The following is an 18,236-nucleotide window of genomic DNA, read 5'->3' as shown; positions in this document are numbered from 1 at the left end:
CAGGGTCTTAGCAGTGTGGAAGCCACACCAAGCTTAAGGGGTTCATTGACCAACATGGGGCATTGATTCATCCTACCCATAATTTGCCAGGAGGTGGCAAGTTCTTTATTGTGTACCTTTATTCCTTATTGCAGAATCAGAGTTCTGCCACCCAACCCCATAAATAGTGATGGTCCAAACTTCATTCATGTGATTCACTCAGCTGTTGCCCTTTCAAGATTTCCTGCAGGTCCTGGTGTACTATCGCCTTTATTATAATTGAGCTTTCCTTGAGGAATGAGGAATGTCCTTTGGCTACTTTGACTGTAAGAACAGTAAAAGGTGTAAAGGGGGCAAAGAAAGGATGGGGAAACTTTAACGCTCCAAAATGTGGTTGGACTGTGACAATCCCTCATTCTAGCCAAGTTGGCTGGGGCTACTGGGGGCTGACATCCAAAGCATCTGGACAAACAAAAGTTCCCCACTCTTAGGTTAAAGGGTAAATATAATGCAATTTTATTTTATTGGTGGAGGCTGCTCATCGTACATATGCAATAGTTCTAACCATTAAAAAAAATAGCCATTCACATCCAGTTTATATATTTCTGAGGCCAAAAGCATATGTAGATACTTGGTTTTGGTGGCATGGTTGTAGATGCTTTCTGTTAACATCTGTGGACATTATTGTTTTTCTATTAAACTCTTTAAAGTCTTAACTAGAAAGGTGGCAGCCCACCTTTTACATATGGAATACGTGTGCACCTTCAAGCTGAAATGTTGGAGGGTATAAAACCTCCAACTGAAAAACAAAGAGTTCGTGTAGATGGGGCAGCCTACATTTAGTCCATCAGTGAAGAAAAACAGGCACACTGAATGTGTTTAATATAGCAGATAGGAACCCCTGGCCCAAGGGTCAGCTTACAGAAGGTACTCATCCCAGCTGTGGAAATCTGTGGGCAAGCCTCCCCCATCCAAGAGATCCTTTCTTCTCTAAATCCCACCCTGGTTCTACCCTGAAGCAAATCCCCAAATCACTAAGGCATTTATCACATAGTAAGTGCCTAAATCCCATGCAGAAATAGGATTCAAATCCCGGGAAAATCCTGCAAAAGCAGGATCATTTTCAGACTCATTGGGGGCACTGAGCATTAATCCAACATTAACCCACACAGAAAGTGGACAAAATTGGCTGCTTTTTACTTTCAGGAGAATCCCCAAAGTAAAAAGCAGCTGATTTTGCCCACTTTATGTGCGGGTTAATGCTCAATGCCCCCGACATCGTGTGAAAATGATCTCACTTTGGCAGGATTTGTCCACTTTCTGTGCCCATTAATGCATGATGTCATGTGAAAACGATCCTGCTTTTGCAGGATTTCCCCCCTTTAAATCCCGTTTCTGCATGGGATAAACCTCGTGTGATAAACTGCTAAGAGAAGATAGCCTTCCGAACTTTGCTCCCCTTTTTTCTCCCCTTTTTGGGAATTGGGGAGGAGTAAAGCTGGCTGGCTGATGGATTCTGACACTGTAGTCCAAAAATGTAACTTCCCCAATATACCCAATATGGCCAGAGACTCCCTACTGTGATTGTCTTCATCTCTGTCATATACTATTTCACTGGGTGACTTTGGCCAAATTGCATCCTTTAAGCCTCAGAAAACCCCATGATAGGTTCACCTTTGGGTGCCATAAGTCAGAAAAGACTTGAATGCACACAGTAAAAACAACAAGAACAGCAACAACAATAAATACAGGATTAATTTGTGTGGCTAACTGTTGTGGGAGGACAAATGGGTTTATTTCAGGGAATTCTCATTTCCCTTAATGTCCCCTTTGAACCAAAGCAGTTAAAAAGCAGTAGATGAAGTAGTTGATTTATGTCACCATTGGCTCAATCTTTCTTTGGGGTAGTGCTATAGAGTCCTGTGTACTGAGCTCTGGTGTATGTAACTTCTGGTGGGGGCCGGAACAGCCCTTCGCTCCATCTCCGCCTGCCAGCCCCCTCCCTGTATGGGGAGAAAGCAGATTTGCGGGATCCAGTATACTCAGCCTCAAAAGCTGGGCTCCGATGGCGTTGGGATGGGGCTTGCTCAGGAGGATCATCAAGGTTGAGGAAGGGAATGGGGTAGTGACCTCGACTGGATCGCCTCCTCTCTTGTAGCCGAAGAGTGGCAACGAGCCAAGCATCATCTTCTTCCTGGCTTGTCTCAACCTGATCTGAGGTTGCAGTTTCCTCTTCTTCCTCCAAGGCGTTTGGAAGCTAAAACCAATGCGGAGATAGGGGTTAGATGCAGCACAGAGAGAAACGGTGAATTTAAGATGGGCAAAACCAACCCCTAGAATTTTTCAGCAAATCCATGCAGTGCAATCCATGCAGTGAAGGTCAGTTTCTGTGGCAATGCCAGAGGACTGCCCAAGGAACTGTGGTGGAATGTGCAAAGTCCCCTTCAACCAACAGTTATGAAGAGAGGATTGGATCACCAGCTGGGAAAAGTCTGGATAGAATTAGTTGTTTAAGGGCCCTATTCTATCGGCACATTGGCTGTGAGGGGGACCCCATCAGCAAAAGGGTCAGAATGAGTCTCTGCTGTATATCATTTGCTGCATCACCTACCACCAATAAAACTTTGCTTATAGCAGTAACACATGTAAGTGTTCAGCACCAAACAAACTCTTGGGGAGTCCTGGAACTGCAGCTTGTTATGGGACAGAAAAAATTGTATGTGTTATATATAAACACAAGCACACATGTGCAAGCACCCACATATGCACCCACAGACAGCAGTTAGTTACCGGAAAGATCAAATGTTCAAGAAAGCCAGTCTACTACCCAGTCGGTTATCCAGTTATGCCCACCTCCTTATTTCCCCATTTCCCCCAGTGTGAAAGGAAGGACATATAACTTACAGGTACATAGTGGATTATGGTTCCCAGCAGCTTGCCTGCAATCCCTTGCAAGATGCCCACTTTTGCACCTGCCTCGGACACAGTGTCGCGTGTGGAGACATGGAGAAGCTGGCCAGCTGTGTTCCAGGCAATGAAAGGAGCATTCTTTACCAGCAAGACAGTGGAGAGATAGGCTGTATGCAGGTTCTGAGCCAGCCTTCCCATTGTACTCTTTGCTGTCTAGAAGTAGTAAAATAAAAAATGAATGCATTGCTGGTCAAGACTTCTAAAAGTATTGAGAATCTGTGTTAAGAGCCCCATCTCTATACATAACAGTTGAGCCTTGTCTGAGTGGAGGCTTTACTCTCACAAGAAATAGATGGGGGAAAGATGGCACAGAGATAGGAAAAACTGTAACAGAGATAGGACAATGTGAAGTCGAAGGCCTTCACTGCCAGAATCCACAATTTTTTGTGAAGTTTTCGGGCTATTTGGCCATGTTCTGCTTCATATATACAAGTATTTCAATAAAACATAATTTTAATGTAAAGCCTCAAAATTGAATATAGCAAAGGGGTGGGGAATATGTGATCTTCTACATGTTCTTGAAGTGAAATTAACATAGCCAATAGTGGGGGGTGATGGGAATTATAGTCCAAAGCAATCCAGAGGACTACAAGTTGATCACCCTTCATTAATATTTAACATCCAGTAACTGCAATTTATTCATTTTCCTCCATAGAATCATAAAAGAAACATAGGCCTGTTACAGACTGCCAAAATAAAGCTGCTTCGGGTCTCTTTGGAGGTATGCTGTTTAAATGATACATGCACCCTAAAAATCCGGAAGCTGCACCAAAGCTGCACTCCATTGTTTAGGAATGGAGTGTGGCTTTGGCACGACCTCCGGACTCTTAGGACCCATGCATCATTCAAATAGCATACCTCCAAAGAGACTCGAAGCAGCTTTATTTTGGCAGTCTGTAACAGGCCTTAGATATATCTGGTATACACTTTTGTTTTGTTTTGTCTATTAAATATTTGCATTTTTTCAAGGATATTAAATCATAGTCATTTCAGGAAGTGGAATGTTTTTTGGGCTGAAAACGTACTGATTCAGATCTCTCCAGAAACCTCATATCACTCACCTGAGATCATCATAGCACCCATAGCATTTTTGTGGTAACTGATAATAATCAAGAGGTTTTTGCTGATTCTTTTAATAATGCAGCCTTTTAGGAGAGCTTTCCAGCTACTTTCCTCCTCCGGGTTGTTTGAGTAGACAAGATAATGAATTGCCTATGTAAAGTGGGACGTTGGTTTGCCTCTCCCAGTTACGCCCGTTGGGGTACAAAAGGGAAAGGCAAAATGCCAACACTCAGCTTTCCTCCAGCCACAGTTCAACAGAGTAAACATCATTCTGTTTCCTACTGTAGCTAATATCCCCAAGAGCTCATTCTGCTTCTCCAGCACAGATAACTGCATGCATTTGGACTGCTTTGCACACTTGAGAGCTAGAACTTTTTGGCAACCCTGCCATTCTGCTGTATTAAATACATAGACCATTGCTCTCTGGCTCTAGTATGTGGTGCATGCATGTGTGAACATGAAGATGAACAACAGGATACTGAGAGGGCAGGGCTATTCCAGGTTTCTGGAATGAGTTTCCCCAGTTGAGGCAGAAAGGAATGGTGCGCGCAGTTTGAATCTGGCCAAAGTGAAAGCAATTCTAGCTTTTGTCGGTGCTGACGCTGATTTCATTTCTTTTCTTTTGGGTATGAGTGTGTGAATTGGGTGTCTAAAGTGCCACTGTGGTATTTCAGGATAAATATGGCTTTAGACTAGAGCATTAAGGATGGGGGGGGAGGTATAACTTCAAGAATCCCACAGCTAGAAGCCATGTTGCCTGAGAAATCCTGGGAGTTGTAGTTACAGAAAGTAACTTTTCAAAGCTTTGGGTATATATTAAACACAAAAAAAGTCCCAGATTTTTTAAAAAATGGATCTTATCTCAGAGACAGCAAAGCCAGAAGGTAGTCTTAGAAAGAGTGAGAGAACGACAGACAGAGACAGAAAAGGAGCAGGAAAGAGAGCGAGAAGATGTGGCCTGCCCCCTTTTGCTTCTGGGCTGTTAGCTTCAGCTCTCTCCATCACCAGCAACATGTACACCCAACAGATTTTACCAAAGGGAACATAGCTCTTGGCAGAAAAAAATGTTCTGTACTTAGCTAGATGGTTTAATGGTTATAAAACAGCTTCCTATGTCCTTATTCCAGTCAGCTTACTACCCACTCAACATGTGCATTATTCAATGAACAGAGGACACCATAGCAAATACTTTCTGTAGAGTGTATGTACCCAACTGCCCTGCTTGCATAACAAAATTTTGATTTTTAAAACATAAAGCGATGTCTTGTAATGAGTCAGAATAGAGTCTTTCTGGTGCAGTATTGTCCACAGCAGGGGTTGTGGGGCATGTGTCCATCCAGATGTTGCTAGACTGCAGTTCCTATCAGCTCTAGTCAATGGTGAGCCATCATGGAAACTGCAGTTCAACATGAACTATAAGGGACATACATTTCTAATTCCTGGTCTACAACTGGGGGTAGGCAAGCTGGTGCCTTCCCAATGCTTTAGACTACATCTTCCAATTTCTCTTCTTACTAGCTGTGCTAGTGAATAGTCCAGTGTGGATCCATCAGGTTTCCTACTCCAGTCTACATCAACTCTCCAAGATTTCAGAAAAGGGATCTTTCTCTGCCACGTATGGAGATGCCAAGGATTGAACCCGGGACCTTTTGCATTCAAAGCATGTGCTCTAACACTAAGCTATGCTTTCTCAACTCAAGTTCAACAACAGCATTTCCAGATTAATACCTCTCTTGCTTGGTCGCCTTCCTTCTTTGCTTCTTCCTCTTTCTTTTGTAACCGCCTCTGACTTTTCCTTAGCCAGTCAGTTGCTGTGTTCCAGCCACCAGAGAGCACCCACTGGATTTTTGCTCTGCTCTGTCTGGCCAAATGATCCTGCACAGAAAAAGATGGTTTCTGTTTTTAGACTGAACTATGGTGAGAAAGGAAAATTTGGTCACTTTAAAGAAAGGTTGCTCCTCCATGGATGAACAAGTACAGTCGGCCCTCTGTTTTTGCAGGGGACTCCACCTGCAAAGACAGAGACTTGCCAATATTCAAGCCCCACAGGGGTGAGCCCCATTAAAAATAATGGAGGTCACCTTTCCATGAATATTCAAGACCAGGGACCTCAAGTCTGTGAGAAAGTAGTGATGATTGTGCTTTGAATGCAAAAGGTGCAAAGTTTCAGTTTTGACAACTTAAAGTTAGGTGGTGAAAGCCTTCTTGTCTGAAACCCAGAAAAGCCACTGTCAGTCAATGTAGACCACAGGTGGGCATCTTAGAGCCATCCAAAAGTTGTTGGTCTGCATTTACCATTATCCCTCATCATTGGCAGTGATAGAATCATGGAATCATAAAGTTGGAAAAGACCACAAGGGCCATCCAGTTCAACCTCCTGCCATGCAAGAATACACAAAGTACTCTCAGCAGATGGCAATCCAGCCTCTGATGACTAAAGATGATTGCAGTTGCAGAACAACAACAAACTGAGGCCCACATACTCCTCACTCCTGGTGACACAGTACTAAACTAGATGTATTTTTTTCTGGAAACTACTTAATCTTGGAACGTAGAGATTATCAGAGTATAGAAAGGCACCCAGACACCCTCCTTGGTGTGAACTGGAGGCTTGGAGATGTATGTTGAAGAAGAGGTCTTGGGAGGGGAAGTGGCTCTGAGATTCCAGCTATGGTTCCCAGACACAGAAGCCCAGAAGGGAGGTGATGGTGTTAGTGGGGGTCTTCCTCCAGTGAATTAAAATTGGTTTTCCCAGGGAGAGCTCATGGCTTTGGGAAGGATGTTCATGAAGGCCATGAATCAATAGAGAGACAGTTAAAAATAAACCAGTTTTTTCATCTTCAATTGGAAACTGATCGCCCGGAGATAAAGTTAAGGTCATTAAAAAAAATCAAAAGCCGGTCTTCAAACCCAAGAGTTGGTCTCAATTCAACATCCGCTCAGTGTTACTTAAATATCCACACAAAGACTTACACTACACTGAGCTATATACCAACACCCCCAACTTACTGTAAAGCCCCAAAGCCATCTCACACAGCCATTACATGCTTCATGGTAAGCAGGGAGGATCAGAGAAGATGTGGCTACCTTACTATAGCCAAGCAGACAATGATGACATCAGTGCTGAGATTTGCAGAGGCCCATTGGGGATCTCAGCACTTTTGTATTCATTGTGTGTCTGGCTGTGTGAGTGTGTGTGCTAGGCTTGTCAAACATTTCCTCAGTTCTGCCTGCTTGCCTGTCACCAGAAACCAGAAACAACTTGAAGGCACACAACAACAATACACCACTGAGGCAACCCTCGTTGGGGCACTTACCAAACCTGGGATCCATGTAGCCAGTTCCTGGCCTTTGTCTTTCACAAGCTGGATTGTTTGGACTGTCTGTTTGTAGACATGCTGGGAAACAGAAATAGCTAAGGCTGTCACCTTCTCAAAGGTGGTGGATGGAGCTATCTCCTTTGGCACAGATGTCCCTGGAGGCCCACAAGCTACAAGGGGAAAGTGTGATAAGCATATACATGTAATTAACATACAAGAGCATTAAGAAGTGACATGATAGCCATCTTTTAATATCTGAAAGCTGTCATGTACAAGATGAAGCCAGACTGTTTTCTGTTGCTCCAGAGACCAGAGCACAATCCAATGGATTCAAGTTACAAGAGATTCCACCTAAACATCAAGATGAACATCTTTACTGTAAAAGCCACTTGACAGTGGAATGGACTCTCAGTCTTTGGAGGTCTTTCAATAGAGATTACATGGGCTTCTTTCAGGACCGTTTAGTTGTGTATTCTTTCATGGTGGGGGGCTGGATTTGATGGCCCTTGTGGTGACTTCCAACTTTATGGAGTTTATCACACGGAGGCAAATCCTGTGCAGAAACAGGATTTTAAAATCCACTAAACACCTGCAAATGCAGGTTGTTTTTCAGACACGTTGGCAGAAAAAGAAATAATGTGAAAATAGCCCAAACAGAAAGCTGACAAAAACCACTCCTTTCTCATTTTGGAATTTCCCAAAAGCAAAAGGGAGTGGGTTTGGTTGGCTTTCTTAGCCCAGACTGGATCAGAGGTCAGACTCAAAATTGCTGATCTACACTGCAGAGTGAAGACAATTAACAGTGATTTCCTCTCCATAGGGAATAGGAAATGTAGAATGATGTGTAACATGGAAAGTGGGGTAAGGCGATTGGGTGATAATGCTGAGAATTTTTCGATTAAAGATCCCAATCACATTTCCAAAGACTGGTGTGTGTGTCGGGGGAGTGTACATCCCTCCCAGCTGTGATGTGCTTTAAATCAGTCTCTTTGAGTAAAGAAAATGCCTTGATGGTGGTAGATTGGGAATGACTTGAACAAGGAAAGGGGATGTCATTGTTCTCTGTAAGGATCATGGTGGTGCTAGATTGTACCCCAAATATATGATGGGACAGCAGGGATGTGTGGCATATCTCTGCTGGGGTGCAAACATCTGAACCTCTGTGTTTGACTTGCAAATTTGTAAGTAAAGGCAAATATTACAAAAAGTTGATAAGGCTCCTGTGTTATTTGGAGGAAACCAAACCCCAAGTGGAATCTTGGAAATATCATTCCTTAGAGAACTGAAACTGATACAATGCTTTTTAGTCCCATTTTAGGAAGCTTTACAAATGGGCAACCTCTGGTTGTTGGTCTATCAAGACCTGAAGCCACCTCTATAGATAACCCACATAGTGATATTGACCTGCCCGGGTCTCTTCTTTTGGAAGGAAGAAGTCCATCAGCTTTTCCAGCTTCCCAGTCACTGCTTCTGCTCCAGCTTCTGCCACCTGACTCACTTGGCTGCTCCTGGCATACTCCACAGTGGCCTTCACACTGTTTTTGGGCCGCTCATAGTTTTCGGCAGCCAGCCCCATGGCTTTGTTCAAGATACCCACAATAATGTGCATGGACTTTTGAATCTGAGTTAAGATGGACTCCTTTAGATCAGAAGTAACCTAGAGGAAGGGAAGACAATAGAGACAAACTTTGTGAGCCATTCTGGCCTTTTGGCTCAATGGGAGAACATCTAGCAGAAAATCTGTATTGCTAAGCAGAACAGAAGCTGTTCGGAAAAATGCTGTACAGTACTAGGTAAGAACAGGTAATAAAGGTTGCTGCATCAGAAATGTACTGATAGCAACCAAGGGCTTAGGTACTCTTTCTGGAGCATCAAAGAGGCCACAGCCCAGCTCAATATTTATTGCAGGAGTGGGGAATCTCTGGCCTTATGTATGTTTTAGACTGCCACTCCCATAATCTTTACCATTGGCCATACTGACCCAGGATTCTCGAAGACAACTTCCAAAACATCTGGCTGGTCAGGCATTATGGTCTCTTATCTTGATCAGGACTTTGATATGAGAGGTCCAAACTTCAATCATCAGTATTCTTGGGAACTTGGCACTCATTGGGAGTGAGGTTGAGAACTGAAGGATAAATTGGATCCAGTGTCGGACTGGATCAGTTACTAATTGGACATCCAGTACTATTTTTGAACTGTATTCTTAAAGGTTCCCTGTAAGGTTTGCTACCTTCTTCTGAACCTGGTTCATATTGTGGTCTATGGTGGATCTTCCTCTGATGGAGGAAGTTATATTCATTTCCCACTCTGGGATCCAGTAAGTCTTGAAACCATTACTACTTAAGCTAAGTACTGGGGTTGTAGTGCCATTGGAAGAGCCAGTGTGGTGTAGTGGCTTGAGCTCCGGAGACCAAGGTTTGAATCCCTGCTTGACTGTAGAAGCCCACTGGGTGACCATGGGTGAGCCACAGAGGAAGGCAAAGGCAAACCTCCTTTGAACAAATCTTATCAAGACAACCCTATGATAATTTCAATTTAGGATTGACATAAATTGGAAACAACTTGAAGGCACACACAACAACATTTGCATTGCAGATTATGTGATTGGTGGTGGCCTCAGTGGTTGGACAGATAGTGGGAAAAGTTTAGCTGGTGCTGTGTGCCTTCAAGTCATTTCTGGCTTACGGTGACCCTTGAATTGATGCTAACATAGGGTTTCTTGGGAAAACTTGTTCACTGGGGAAGACCTTTGCTTCCCTCTGAGGCTAGGAGAGTGTGACTTGCCAAAGGGTTTCTGTGGCTAAATGAGATTCAAATCCTGGTCTCCACAGTCAAATTCCAATACTCAAGCCACTACACTATGCTGAGCTCTTGTCTCTTAACAATTCAGCAGTTTCTGACCAGTTATTTGTATTTCCATCAGATGGCAATGTTTAGCTTTCTTCAGAGCCCAGCATTGCTGAAAAAGTATCATTGGCCTGGAATAATTTAAGTGTCCACCAGATGGTACTCTTCCTGATTCAGAATACTGTAGTATCTGCTGTTAACTGCTGTCAAGGCTTTATCACACCAGGGAAAACCAGGGGGAAATCTAAAAAGGTATTTTCCCAGGACATGTGTGCAATCGTGGGAAAGATTTTCCCACACATAGCGCTTAGAGATGACTTATCCTAGGAAGGACCAGGAATGCTTCTGCAACAAATCATTCCCGAGATTTCTTCCTGGGATAAGTCCTCTTTAATCGCAATATCATGGGATCATGCAAATGTCCCAGGAAAATGCCTTTATAACCCCCCCCCCCCCCCCAGTTTCCCCCATATGATAAAGCCCTATGACTTATAGTGACCCTATGAATGACAAACCTCCAAGTCACCTATCATCAATGGTTTTACAGACTCAGGCCTTCGCTGCTTTGATTGAGTTTATTCATCTGAAATGCAGTCTTCCTCTTTTCCTACTGCCTTCCACCTTAAAGCATTATAATCTTTTCTAGTGAGTCATGTCTTCTCATGAAATGGCTGAAGTCGCTGTTTTGTCATTTTGGTTTCTAGGGAGACTTCAGGTTCGATTTGCTCTAGAGCTCATTACACTATCATAATAAGATTTATGGAATCCACATAACCAAGAGAAGTAGTGATGGCTTCAAATAAAGAAGTCCATCAACATCATTAGATAAACCAGGGCTGGGGAACTTGTGGCCTTCTGTAGTTAGACTCCAATTTCTGGCAGTCCTTGCCAGCCTAGCCAACAGCAAGGAATAATGAGAGTAGTAATTCATCAGCATCTGAATGGCATTGGCTACTGCTTTCCCAGTCCTGATATATACTAATAGTAATCACAAGGTAGGCAAAATGGCACTACACACACAAGTAGGAAAGTACCAGCACTGTAATTCCCTGTTGTAAGAAAGTTCTCATCTGCAGTAAAATGTCTGGGTGGGAGGTTAAATCATGAAATTCCCTTATACTCCCTTAGGGGGAATTTGAGAGCAATTTTAGGTAGTGGAGGTTGCAGCCCTCCAAGGTCTTTTGGAGGAACTAATACAGACGACTAGCTACAACAGTTGTCCACCCTGATGCAGAAGGATATACAAAGTCTCAGGTTAAGTTGCTGGCAGCTCCACTGTTGTTGTGTGCCTTCAAGTCATTTCCGACTTATGGCAACCTTAAGGTGTGTCTATCATGGGGTTTGCTTGGCACGATTTATTCAGAAGAGGTGTGCCATTGCCTTCCTCTGAGGCTGAGAGAGTGTGACTTGCCCAAGGTCACCCAGTGAGTTTCCATAGCTAAGTCAAACCCTGGTCTCCAGACTCATCGTCCGATATTCAAACCACTGTGCCACATTGGCTCTGCTAGATGGTCAAATAGCAAGCACTTGATGAGAAGGACCTATCTGTGCCAGAGATGCTGGAAAGCCACAACCCACCAGATTTTTATAAAAGGCAAGCTAGATGGATTTTGATTATTCATTCCTTGGACTTTTGGTTTTTAGTACAGTAACACAGTTTTGTATGGCCTTAACTTACTTCCTCCAGAGGCTTATGGAGGGCAGGAATCTTCTGCTCCAAGTGATCCAGACCTTGACAAGCCAGGACATTCGCAACTGCAACTTAATTTTTAAAAAAGTTATATAAATTAGCATGACATAAAAAGAAAGAGGAGGACCAGGCTGTGGATGGACTGATTCACCAAGTGTAAGTCAACACACGTGTTTCATTGAAATGCCTTAATGCACTTTTGAAGGCATCATTCTGTACTCAGCTCCCAAATCTGGTCCCTGTGCAGACTACAAAAGAGGGAGATTATGTGCATTTTAGAGAAGTAAGCACAACCCTTCCCACAGGCTACTCCTTACTATAGGGGCCAGAGAGGTGCTTTGGGAAGGAAGCAAAGGGTCCCATTGCACTCCCATATATTTCAATAGCCATTGGGGGGATTTACTTGGTGGTGGCAGCAATCTTCAATGTTCCAAGGAGTGCTTCTTCAAGCAGTGGCAAGCTAGAGCCACATATTAATTTCCTATAATGGCCCAACATAGTATTGCCTCTGAACATTTTGGGAAATCCTGTAAACTTAAAAACAGGGGGTAGTCTTATTCCCCTAGTTTGTTCAGAGCACTGGAACAGATCTCAGCAGTGGACTATACTGGGCCTCCACAATCTGCTTCAGAAGGATGCTGGGTGTTAATGTCAAGATGGAATTAAACTTGCATGGCTTCCGTTTTCACATACAGATTTGCCCTCAGTCATCACTTACACTGGGGTTCCAGTTTCTGTACCACAGGCCTCATGCTCCATGCAGCCAGGGAGCTGGCACTTTGGAGTCCTCGTTCATAGGCTGAGCATAGAGATGCCATCAGCGGGTGAGCTTCTTTGGTTGTGGCATATGTCTTCCGAAGGCTGTTGCAAGCAGAATTCACCACTGGAAGATGCAAGATCCTCTGCAATGCATTATTTTCCTGTTTAGGAAGGAAGGAAGGAAGGAAGGAAGGAAGGAAGGAAGGAAGGAAGGGCACTTAGATAATTTATTATCTTTGGAAGTCGTAAACATAATAATTTGCAAACAGCTTTGAGCATAAATATTAGCAAGGAAATGTAGCATTTCAGAAAAAGCACTCTGACCATTGTGGATAAATGGCATAGGAGCGATATTTACTGTGCTATGACCTGGTGTCAAAACAAAAACAACAATACAGATTGTAGGCATGGAAGGCTAATGCTGCATTTAATGGCACCGCTTACTTACTCATTTATTTTCTGCTTTTCATCCAAGGAGCTCCAAGTGGCAACATATAGTGCTGTTCCCTAGTTTGTACTGTATTCTTACTTCAGGCCTGTGAGGTGAACTAGACTAAAAGATATAGCCAGCCTATGTAGTATGCGAACTCTTATTATGCGGTTTCAGTTGTACACAAAGCCCCTTTGTGTTGCTTGCTATCTGGTGCTGCTCGCACTACCTTGTGCTGGTAAAGTGGTCATAGGTTTGATTAATTTTTATATCTACACACTTACCTTGGACGTTCCATTCTGCATTACTTGCTTGTGTCTGGTTGCCATCCTTACACATCAGAATGGAAACCAAGGTACAAAAAGCGGAATGATCTGCAAAGACAAACGTTGCACCCACTGTGATTTCTTTAGAAACCCCTGGAGTCTATGCACATCTAGTATATGCCTCCCTTTCTAGTAATGCACTAGAAGCTCAACTCTTGAACAAAGGGAAATTGCTTTAGATACTAAGACTAATTAAAGTGATAGGGTCATTTTTTAGGAATCACCCAAATAATTACTGCATACATGAAATAATAAATGTGCAGCTTTTACTCAAATATCATAGGGAACATGATTGTTTCACTTGATCTTATAAGAAAAGTACATATATTACACAACCAGTATGCAAAGGGGTCTTGTAGCACCCTTGAGACTATGCAAGAAAAGTTGGTAGCATGAACTTTCTTAGATCTGAGTCTGCTTCCTTAGATGTATGGATCCTGAAAGCCTCTCTTTGTCTACAGTGCAAATCTAAATATCTGCTCAGAGGTACTGAATACCAAGTTGAACAGGACATATATCCAGGTAAGCGTGTATAGGACTGCAGTCTTAGCATCTTTCTTGTTTGCAATGTATCCATAGGGCTTAAGATATGCATGCTGAACCATGAAGTTTTTGCTTTTAAAAAACAGTCAGTCACCAAAACTAGTCCTAGCAATCTCAAAATTAAAAAGCAGGACTTTTAAAAAAGAAAATCTGCAGATTGGCCAACTGCAACATAGCTCTGAGTACCATTTTTTTCTTGAAAACAATATTAGGGTACATATACTCCAGTTTTACTTATTGCCACCCATTGTACCAGCTGCATTTATACTCCTCCCTTTTCTCACCATGATAAAATAGATGGTCCCCCTCCTTCCCACTTTATTTTCACATCAACCTTGTGAGGTAGGTCTAAGTCAGTTGTGTCCAAATGTTACAAAGTGACTTCCAGGGCTCCATGCAAATCGAAACCTGGATCTCTCAAACATCTGTCCATCATTCTAAAGCCACTACACCACACTGTCTCTTACTTGAAATATCAATTTAAGATGAATTGCTTATTGAAGGGTAGTTACACATTCTAGGGATTAAGCATGTAGGAAACTGTACTAGCTGCATGCATCTATGTAAATGCCTTTACCTCTGCTACAGTTCTGAACCAATGTACACAACATCCTTGCCATGTGTACACAAGAGATTAAAATGCAGGTTAACTGTGTTAAATGTGGCTGTTCATGCTGTGCATATTTATGCTCCTAATCCATATTATGTAAAGTAACTATATGTAGAAATTCCAGTGCTACTATAGAGGTACTATTTTACAATAACAGTATTGGAAAAGTACTTACAGACTGCAGGGATCCAGCTATCTTTAGCAAAGTTCCAGAAAGCAGGGAACAGATAGCATGTGGCACCACTTCGATTCTGACAGAGACAAGTCTTACCCAAGATGGTAATTTGCCTAAGTCCCACCTTCTGGCTAAACGGGTCAAAAAGTCTGCCAAGTTTTTGTGGAAACTGGGTAAAAGAGCTCCCTTGATTCTTATAAAAGTTAGGCAGATGGCTAAAACGCTGGCCAACTGCAGACTTGAAATGGCCGAGACCAAGAGTGCTTCTTTGGAACACATAAATCAGAGTGATGTAAATTGATTCTATGAAGATCGTTATGCAGTTATTCCATCTTCCCCTCTTCAGTGAAATTTTTTTGTAGGAAGAAAAAAAAGTTAGAAATGATGGGAGAAGCATTTGAATTTAAGATGAAAACATCTGGATGGGGTGCTTTGATTGTGTATTTCTGCATGGTAAGGGGTTTGGACTGGATGGCCCTTGAGGTTTCTTATGATTCTAACATGACAGGAGTTATTAATGAGGAAGAACAGACAACCTAGGTCCAGGACAAGCTGCAGCAGCTTGTTTTTGACTGAACCTACAGGGAAGGGCAAGATTGCACTCCCTCTCTTCTCCTGCTGCTGAGATAATTGAGTGTGAAGAACTACTTTTGTACCTTGAACTCAGGGGCTGTACAGACCACTTCAAGGAGTGGCCTGCAGCTGCCTCTTTCTTTGCTAAATCATGGCCATGGCAACTGCATGCCATGGCCCCGATCTGGCCTTTCCGCAGCACAAAAAGCATCTCCCTTCTGCACTGCAGAAAGAGTGCTATAGCTGCTGGTGCTGCAGCTTTTCTGCGCTTTGGCGCTGTGTCATCTGGACGCAGCACCAGAGGAGCACTGTGAAATTGCTTGCCATTGTGGTGTGGTGCGTGGTGTCATGCTGGGGGGGGGGGGGAATCAGGGGGTGCATTGTGCGGACATCATGCACCCAGTCGCCCCCAGGCCAGCCTTTATTGTTGGTCTGTATACCCTCTCAGTCTGGAGCATTTCAATTAAGCTGAATACAAAGGTGGAAAGTGTAAGGAAGAGAGAGAACCTGGGACATTTTAAAAACAGCTGGAAAAAATGGGATGTTAGAGGATTAATTGGAATAGTCCCTGACAAATCAGGAGAGTTGAAAGGTATGTCTCTTCCCATAATATTCCATGTCTGAGAGAAGGAGGAATGCACACTAGACCACAAAGTGTCTGCTACATACACTCTTACCCCGGGATACGAATGCGCCGCGTTACGAAATTTCCGGGTTACGAAAAAAAAATAAAATAAAAAATAATTCCGGGTTACGAAGGTTTTTCCGGCTTGCGAAAAAAGTTTTGGTGCTTTTCGGCGCCATTTTGCACGAAATCGCGGCTTTTCCCCATTAGCGCCTATGGTAATTCGGCTTGCGAAAGACTTCCGGGTTACGAAAATGGCGCCGGAACGAATTAATTTCGTAACCCGGGGGACGAGTGTAAATGGAACACTGTTCTGGCAGGGCTTTGGCATGATCCAGTGCTCACAAATGAGTTTATCACACGGGAGGAATTTCTCTTAATTTGGAATGAAAAGAAAGTGGGGCCAGAACGCATTCACGTGAATTCACTAGTTCAGCGAATTTATGTGAATTCAAATTGCGTTCGAACTGACTTCCCATTGCCCAAAATTGCATGTGATCACCTCTCGTGCAATAACATGAAACCCCATGATTGCATTCAGACTGACTTCCCATTGCCCGAAATTGTGTGTGGTGGTCTATCACGCAATAACGTTAAACCCCATGATTGCATTTGGATTGCCATTGGATTATACTTCCAATTTCCCTTGTGTGATAATGTCCATAGAAAGCCCTTTCTGGAAACACCCCAGACCGACAAAACCAAAAATGAGTGAGGTTCAACTGCCTTAGTTTAGAGGCCATTTCCTCCAGATCTTCAAAAGCACCTAAAACTTCATGTAACCTTTTTAGTTAAATGTTTGTCTATTTATACAGATGTCTTATGTACTTGACGTCTTTATAATAAAAATCCAAATAAAAAAGCACCTGAAACTTCAAAATGTTTACATGAATGCAAATCATCTCATCTGAAGCTCAGTGTTGGCACAGCCTGTTTTCTGTTTTTTTGCTGTGCTTCTTCTCCCCTCGATCTGGGATTGCTGCAAAAGTAGGCAAAAAAGCAAAGAAGCTGTAATGAAACGGAAACTCTTGGGAATGAGTGGGTGCTCTCTCCAGAGCAGTGGCCTGAATACTTGGCAAGACATGCAAGGTTGGCATAGGCTAGATTTAGTACTTGAAAAGAAAAAGGCACAGCACAATTGCTCCTTGTCCCAGATTAAAGAGGGGATTCAATGTGGCTGTTTGCATTTACAGATTAATGTAATACAATACATACCTCCTGATTCTTTGATTGTGCAAATGTCAGAGAGAAGCAATGGCAATAGCAAGTACATTTCTATATTGCTCCCTAAGCGGTTTACAAAGTGTAAGCAGTGGCAGTCACAGTCATGCTGAGTGTCCTAAATACTACCCCAAACTACTTGGATGTGGTGAAGGATCCTATCCCATTGCTAATGTTGTGGTAAGATTCAACTGCTGGTCCACTTGCTCCTGCACCAGAAATTGACAGACGAGTACCATCTTGTGCAGCAGCTGCCTCCAGAATCTCTTATTGAGTATATGGGGCAAAACACATTGCAGATATCATCCAGTTTGACACCACTTTATCAGCCCTGGCTCAATGCTAGGGAACTCTGGGGACTATAGTTTTGGGAGACATTTAGCCTTCCCTGTCAGAGCGCTCTGGTGCCACAATAAATTAGTTCCCAGGATTCCCTAACACTTAGCCAGAGCAGTTAAAACAGTCTCAAACTGGATTATTTCTGCAGTTTGCTTTGGCCCTATGTAAACAGCAAAGCAGAGGGGAAAGGGGGGAGCAGATAAGTCTGTCTCACTAGATGCCATCCAACATATTAAGAAAAAGCATATATCTTTGAGACTACATAACAGAAAGAGGTTGACAGCATGAACTTTCATAGACCTAAGTCTGCTTCCTCGGATGCAATTTCTTCCTTTCAGTCAGTTTCAAAAGCACTACAAGATCGCTCTACATACTGATTCTACAGAATAATATGGCTATCTCTTTGAATTCTACCATCATAAATCTGTACGTTTGGCCACAAAAATGGAAATCATAAAAAAGCAGAGGCTGGTAAATTAAAACCATTGCTTGGATACATTTTGGAAAAAGCTCTCAAATTGTCTCTAGAAGGTTCAAAATATTTTTGTTGACTTGTGCAAGGCTTACCTGACCTTGTTCTTTCATTTTACATGAGAACATTGTTAATTTTGACTTAACAGTCTACTAAAACATGTTGAACTGCTCTTCTTTTTTGGGTGTCTACAGGCTATCTGTATCTCTATCCATATTATTTCTGCCTTTGGTATCAAAGCTTCTGTTAAAGACATTATGCCCAGGAACACATCCGCTTCATTAACAGAGGT

General features: G+C 42.9%; 2 protein-coding genes across 5 annotated transcripts in view; one reads left to right on the top strand and one right to left on the bottom strand.

Moving 5' to 3' along the window:
- Positions 1–1,280: 1,280 nt before the first annotated feature.
- PLIN1 (perilipin 1) lies at positions 1,281–17,392 on the bottom strand. 3 transcript variants are annotated; one of them, XM_042476269.1, is made up of 10 exons: positions 16,779–17,392; positions 14,715–15,054; positions 13,345–13,434; positions 12,590–12,791; positions 11,860–11,942; positions 8,736–8,988; positions 7,329–7,501; positions 5,740–5,886; positions 2,884–3,102; positions 1,281–2,236 (listed from the first exon to the last, which is right to left on the bottom strand). In XM_042476269.1, exons 3-10 carry the CDS (start codon positions 13,387–13,389, stop codon positions 1,868–1,870), a joined length of 1,491 nt encoding a protein of 496 aa, XP_042332203.1. In that variant the 5' UTR covers positions 13,390–13,434; positions 14,715–15,054; positions 16,779–17,392; the 3' UTR covers positions 1,281–1,867. The 3 variants fall into 3 exon arrangements, with proteins under 3 accessions (XP_042332203.1, XP_042332205.1, XP_042332204.1); XM_042476271.1 differs by lacking the exon at positions 5,740–5,886; XM_042476270.1 differs by lacking the exon at positions 14,715–15,054 and having other exon boundaries at positions 17,128–17,392.
- WDR93 (WD repeat domain 93) overlaps positions 14,766–18,236 on the top strand; it is a 33,250-nt gene continuing 29,779 nt past the window's right edge. For both annotated transcript variants that reach the window (XM_042476266.1, XM_042476265.1), the window contains exon 1: positions 14,766–14,818. In XM_042476266.1, the coding sequence (XP_042332200.1) occupies positions 14,772–14,818 (47 nt within the window). In that variant the 5' untranslated portion in view covers positions 14,766–14,771. The remainder of the gene's footprint in view (positions 14,819–18,236) is intronic.

Source organism: Sceloporus undulatus, chromosome 6 (assembly GCF_019175285.1).
Source record: "Sceloporus undulatus isolate JIND9_A2432 ecotype Alabama chromosome 6, SceUnd_v1.1, whole genome shotgun sequence".
Lineage (NCBI taxonomy): Eukaryota > Metazoa > Chordata > Lepidosauria > Squamata > Phrynosomatidae > Sceloporus > Sceloporus undulatus.
This window is presented reverse-complemented; position numbering and strand designations above follow the sequence as displayed.

What these genes read in the sequence shown, in the direction of transcription:
- PLIN1 (XM_042476269.1), bottom strand. Translation starts at nt 13,389, where the DNA reads ATGGCAACCAGACACAAGCAAGTAATGCAGAATGGAACGTCCAAG. An exon ending in AAAAGAAGAGACCCGGGCAG is followed by an intron (nt 7,502 to 8,735) that starts GTCAATATCACT and finishes TTCCCCTTGTAG; the next exon opens with CTTGTGGGCCTCCAGGGACA. An exon ending in CTACATGGATCCCAGGTTTG is followed by an intron (nt 5,887 to 7,328) that starts GTAAGTGCCCCA and finishes TTTTCTGTGCAG; the next exon opens with GATCATTTGGCCAGACAGAG.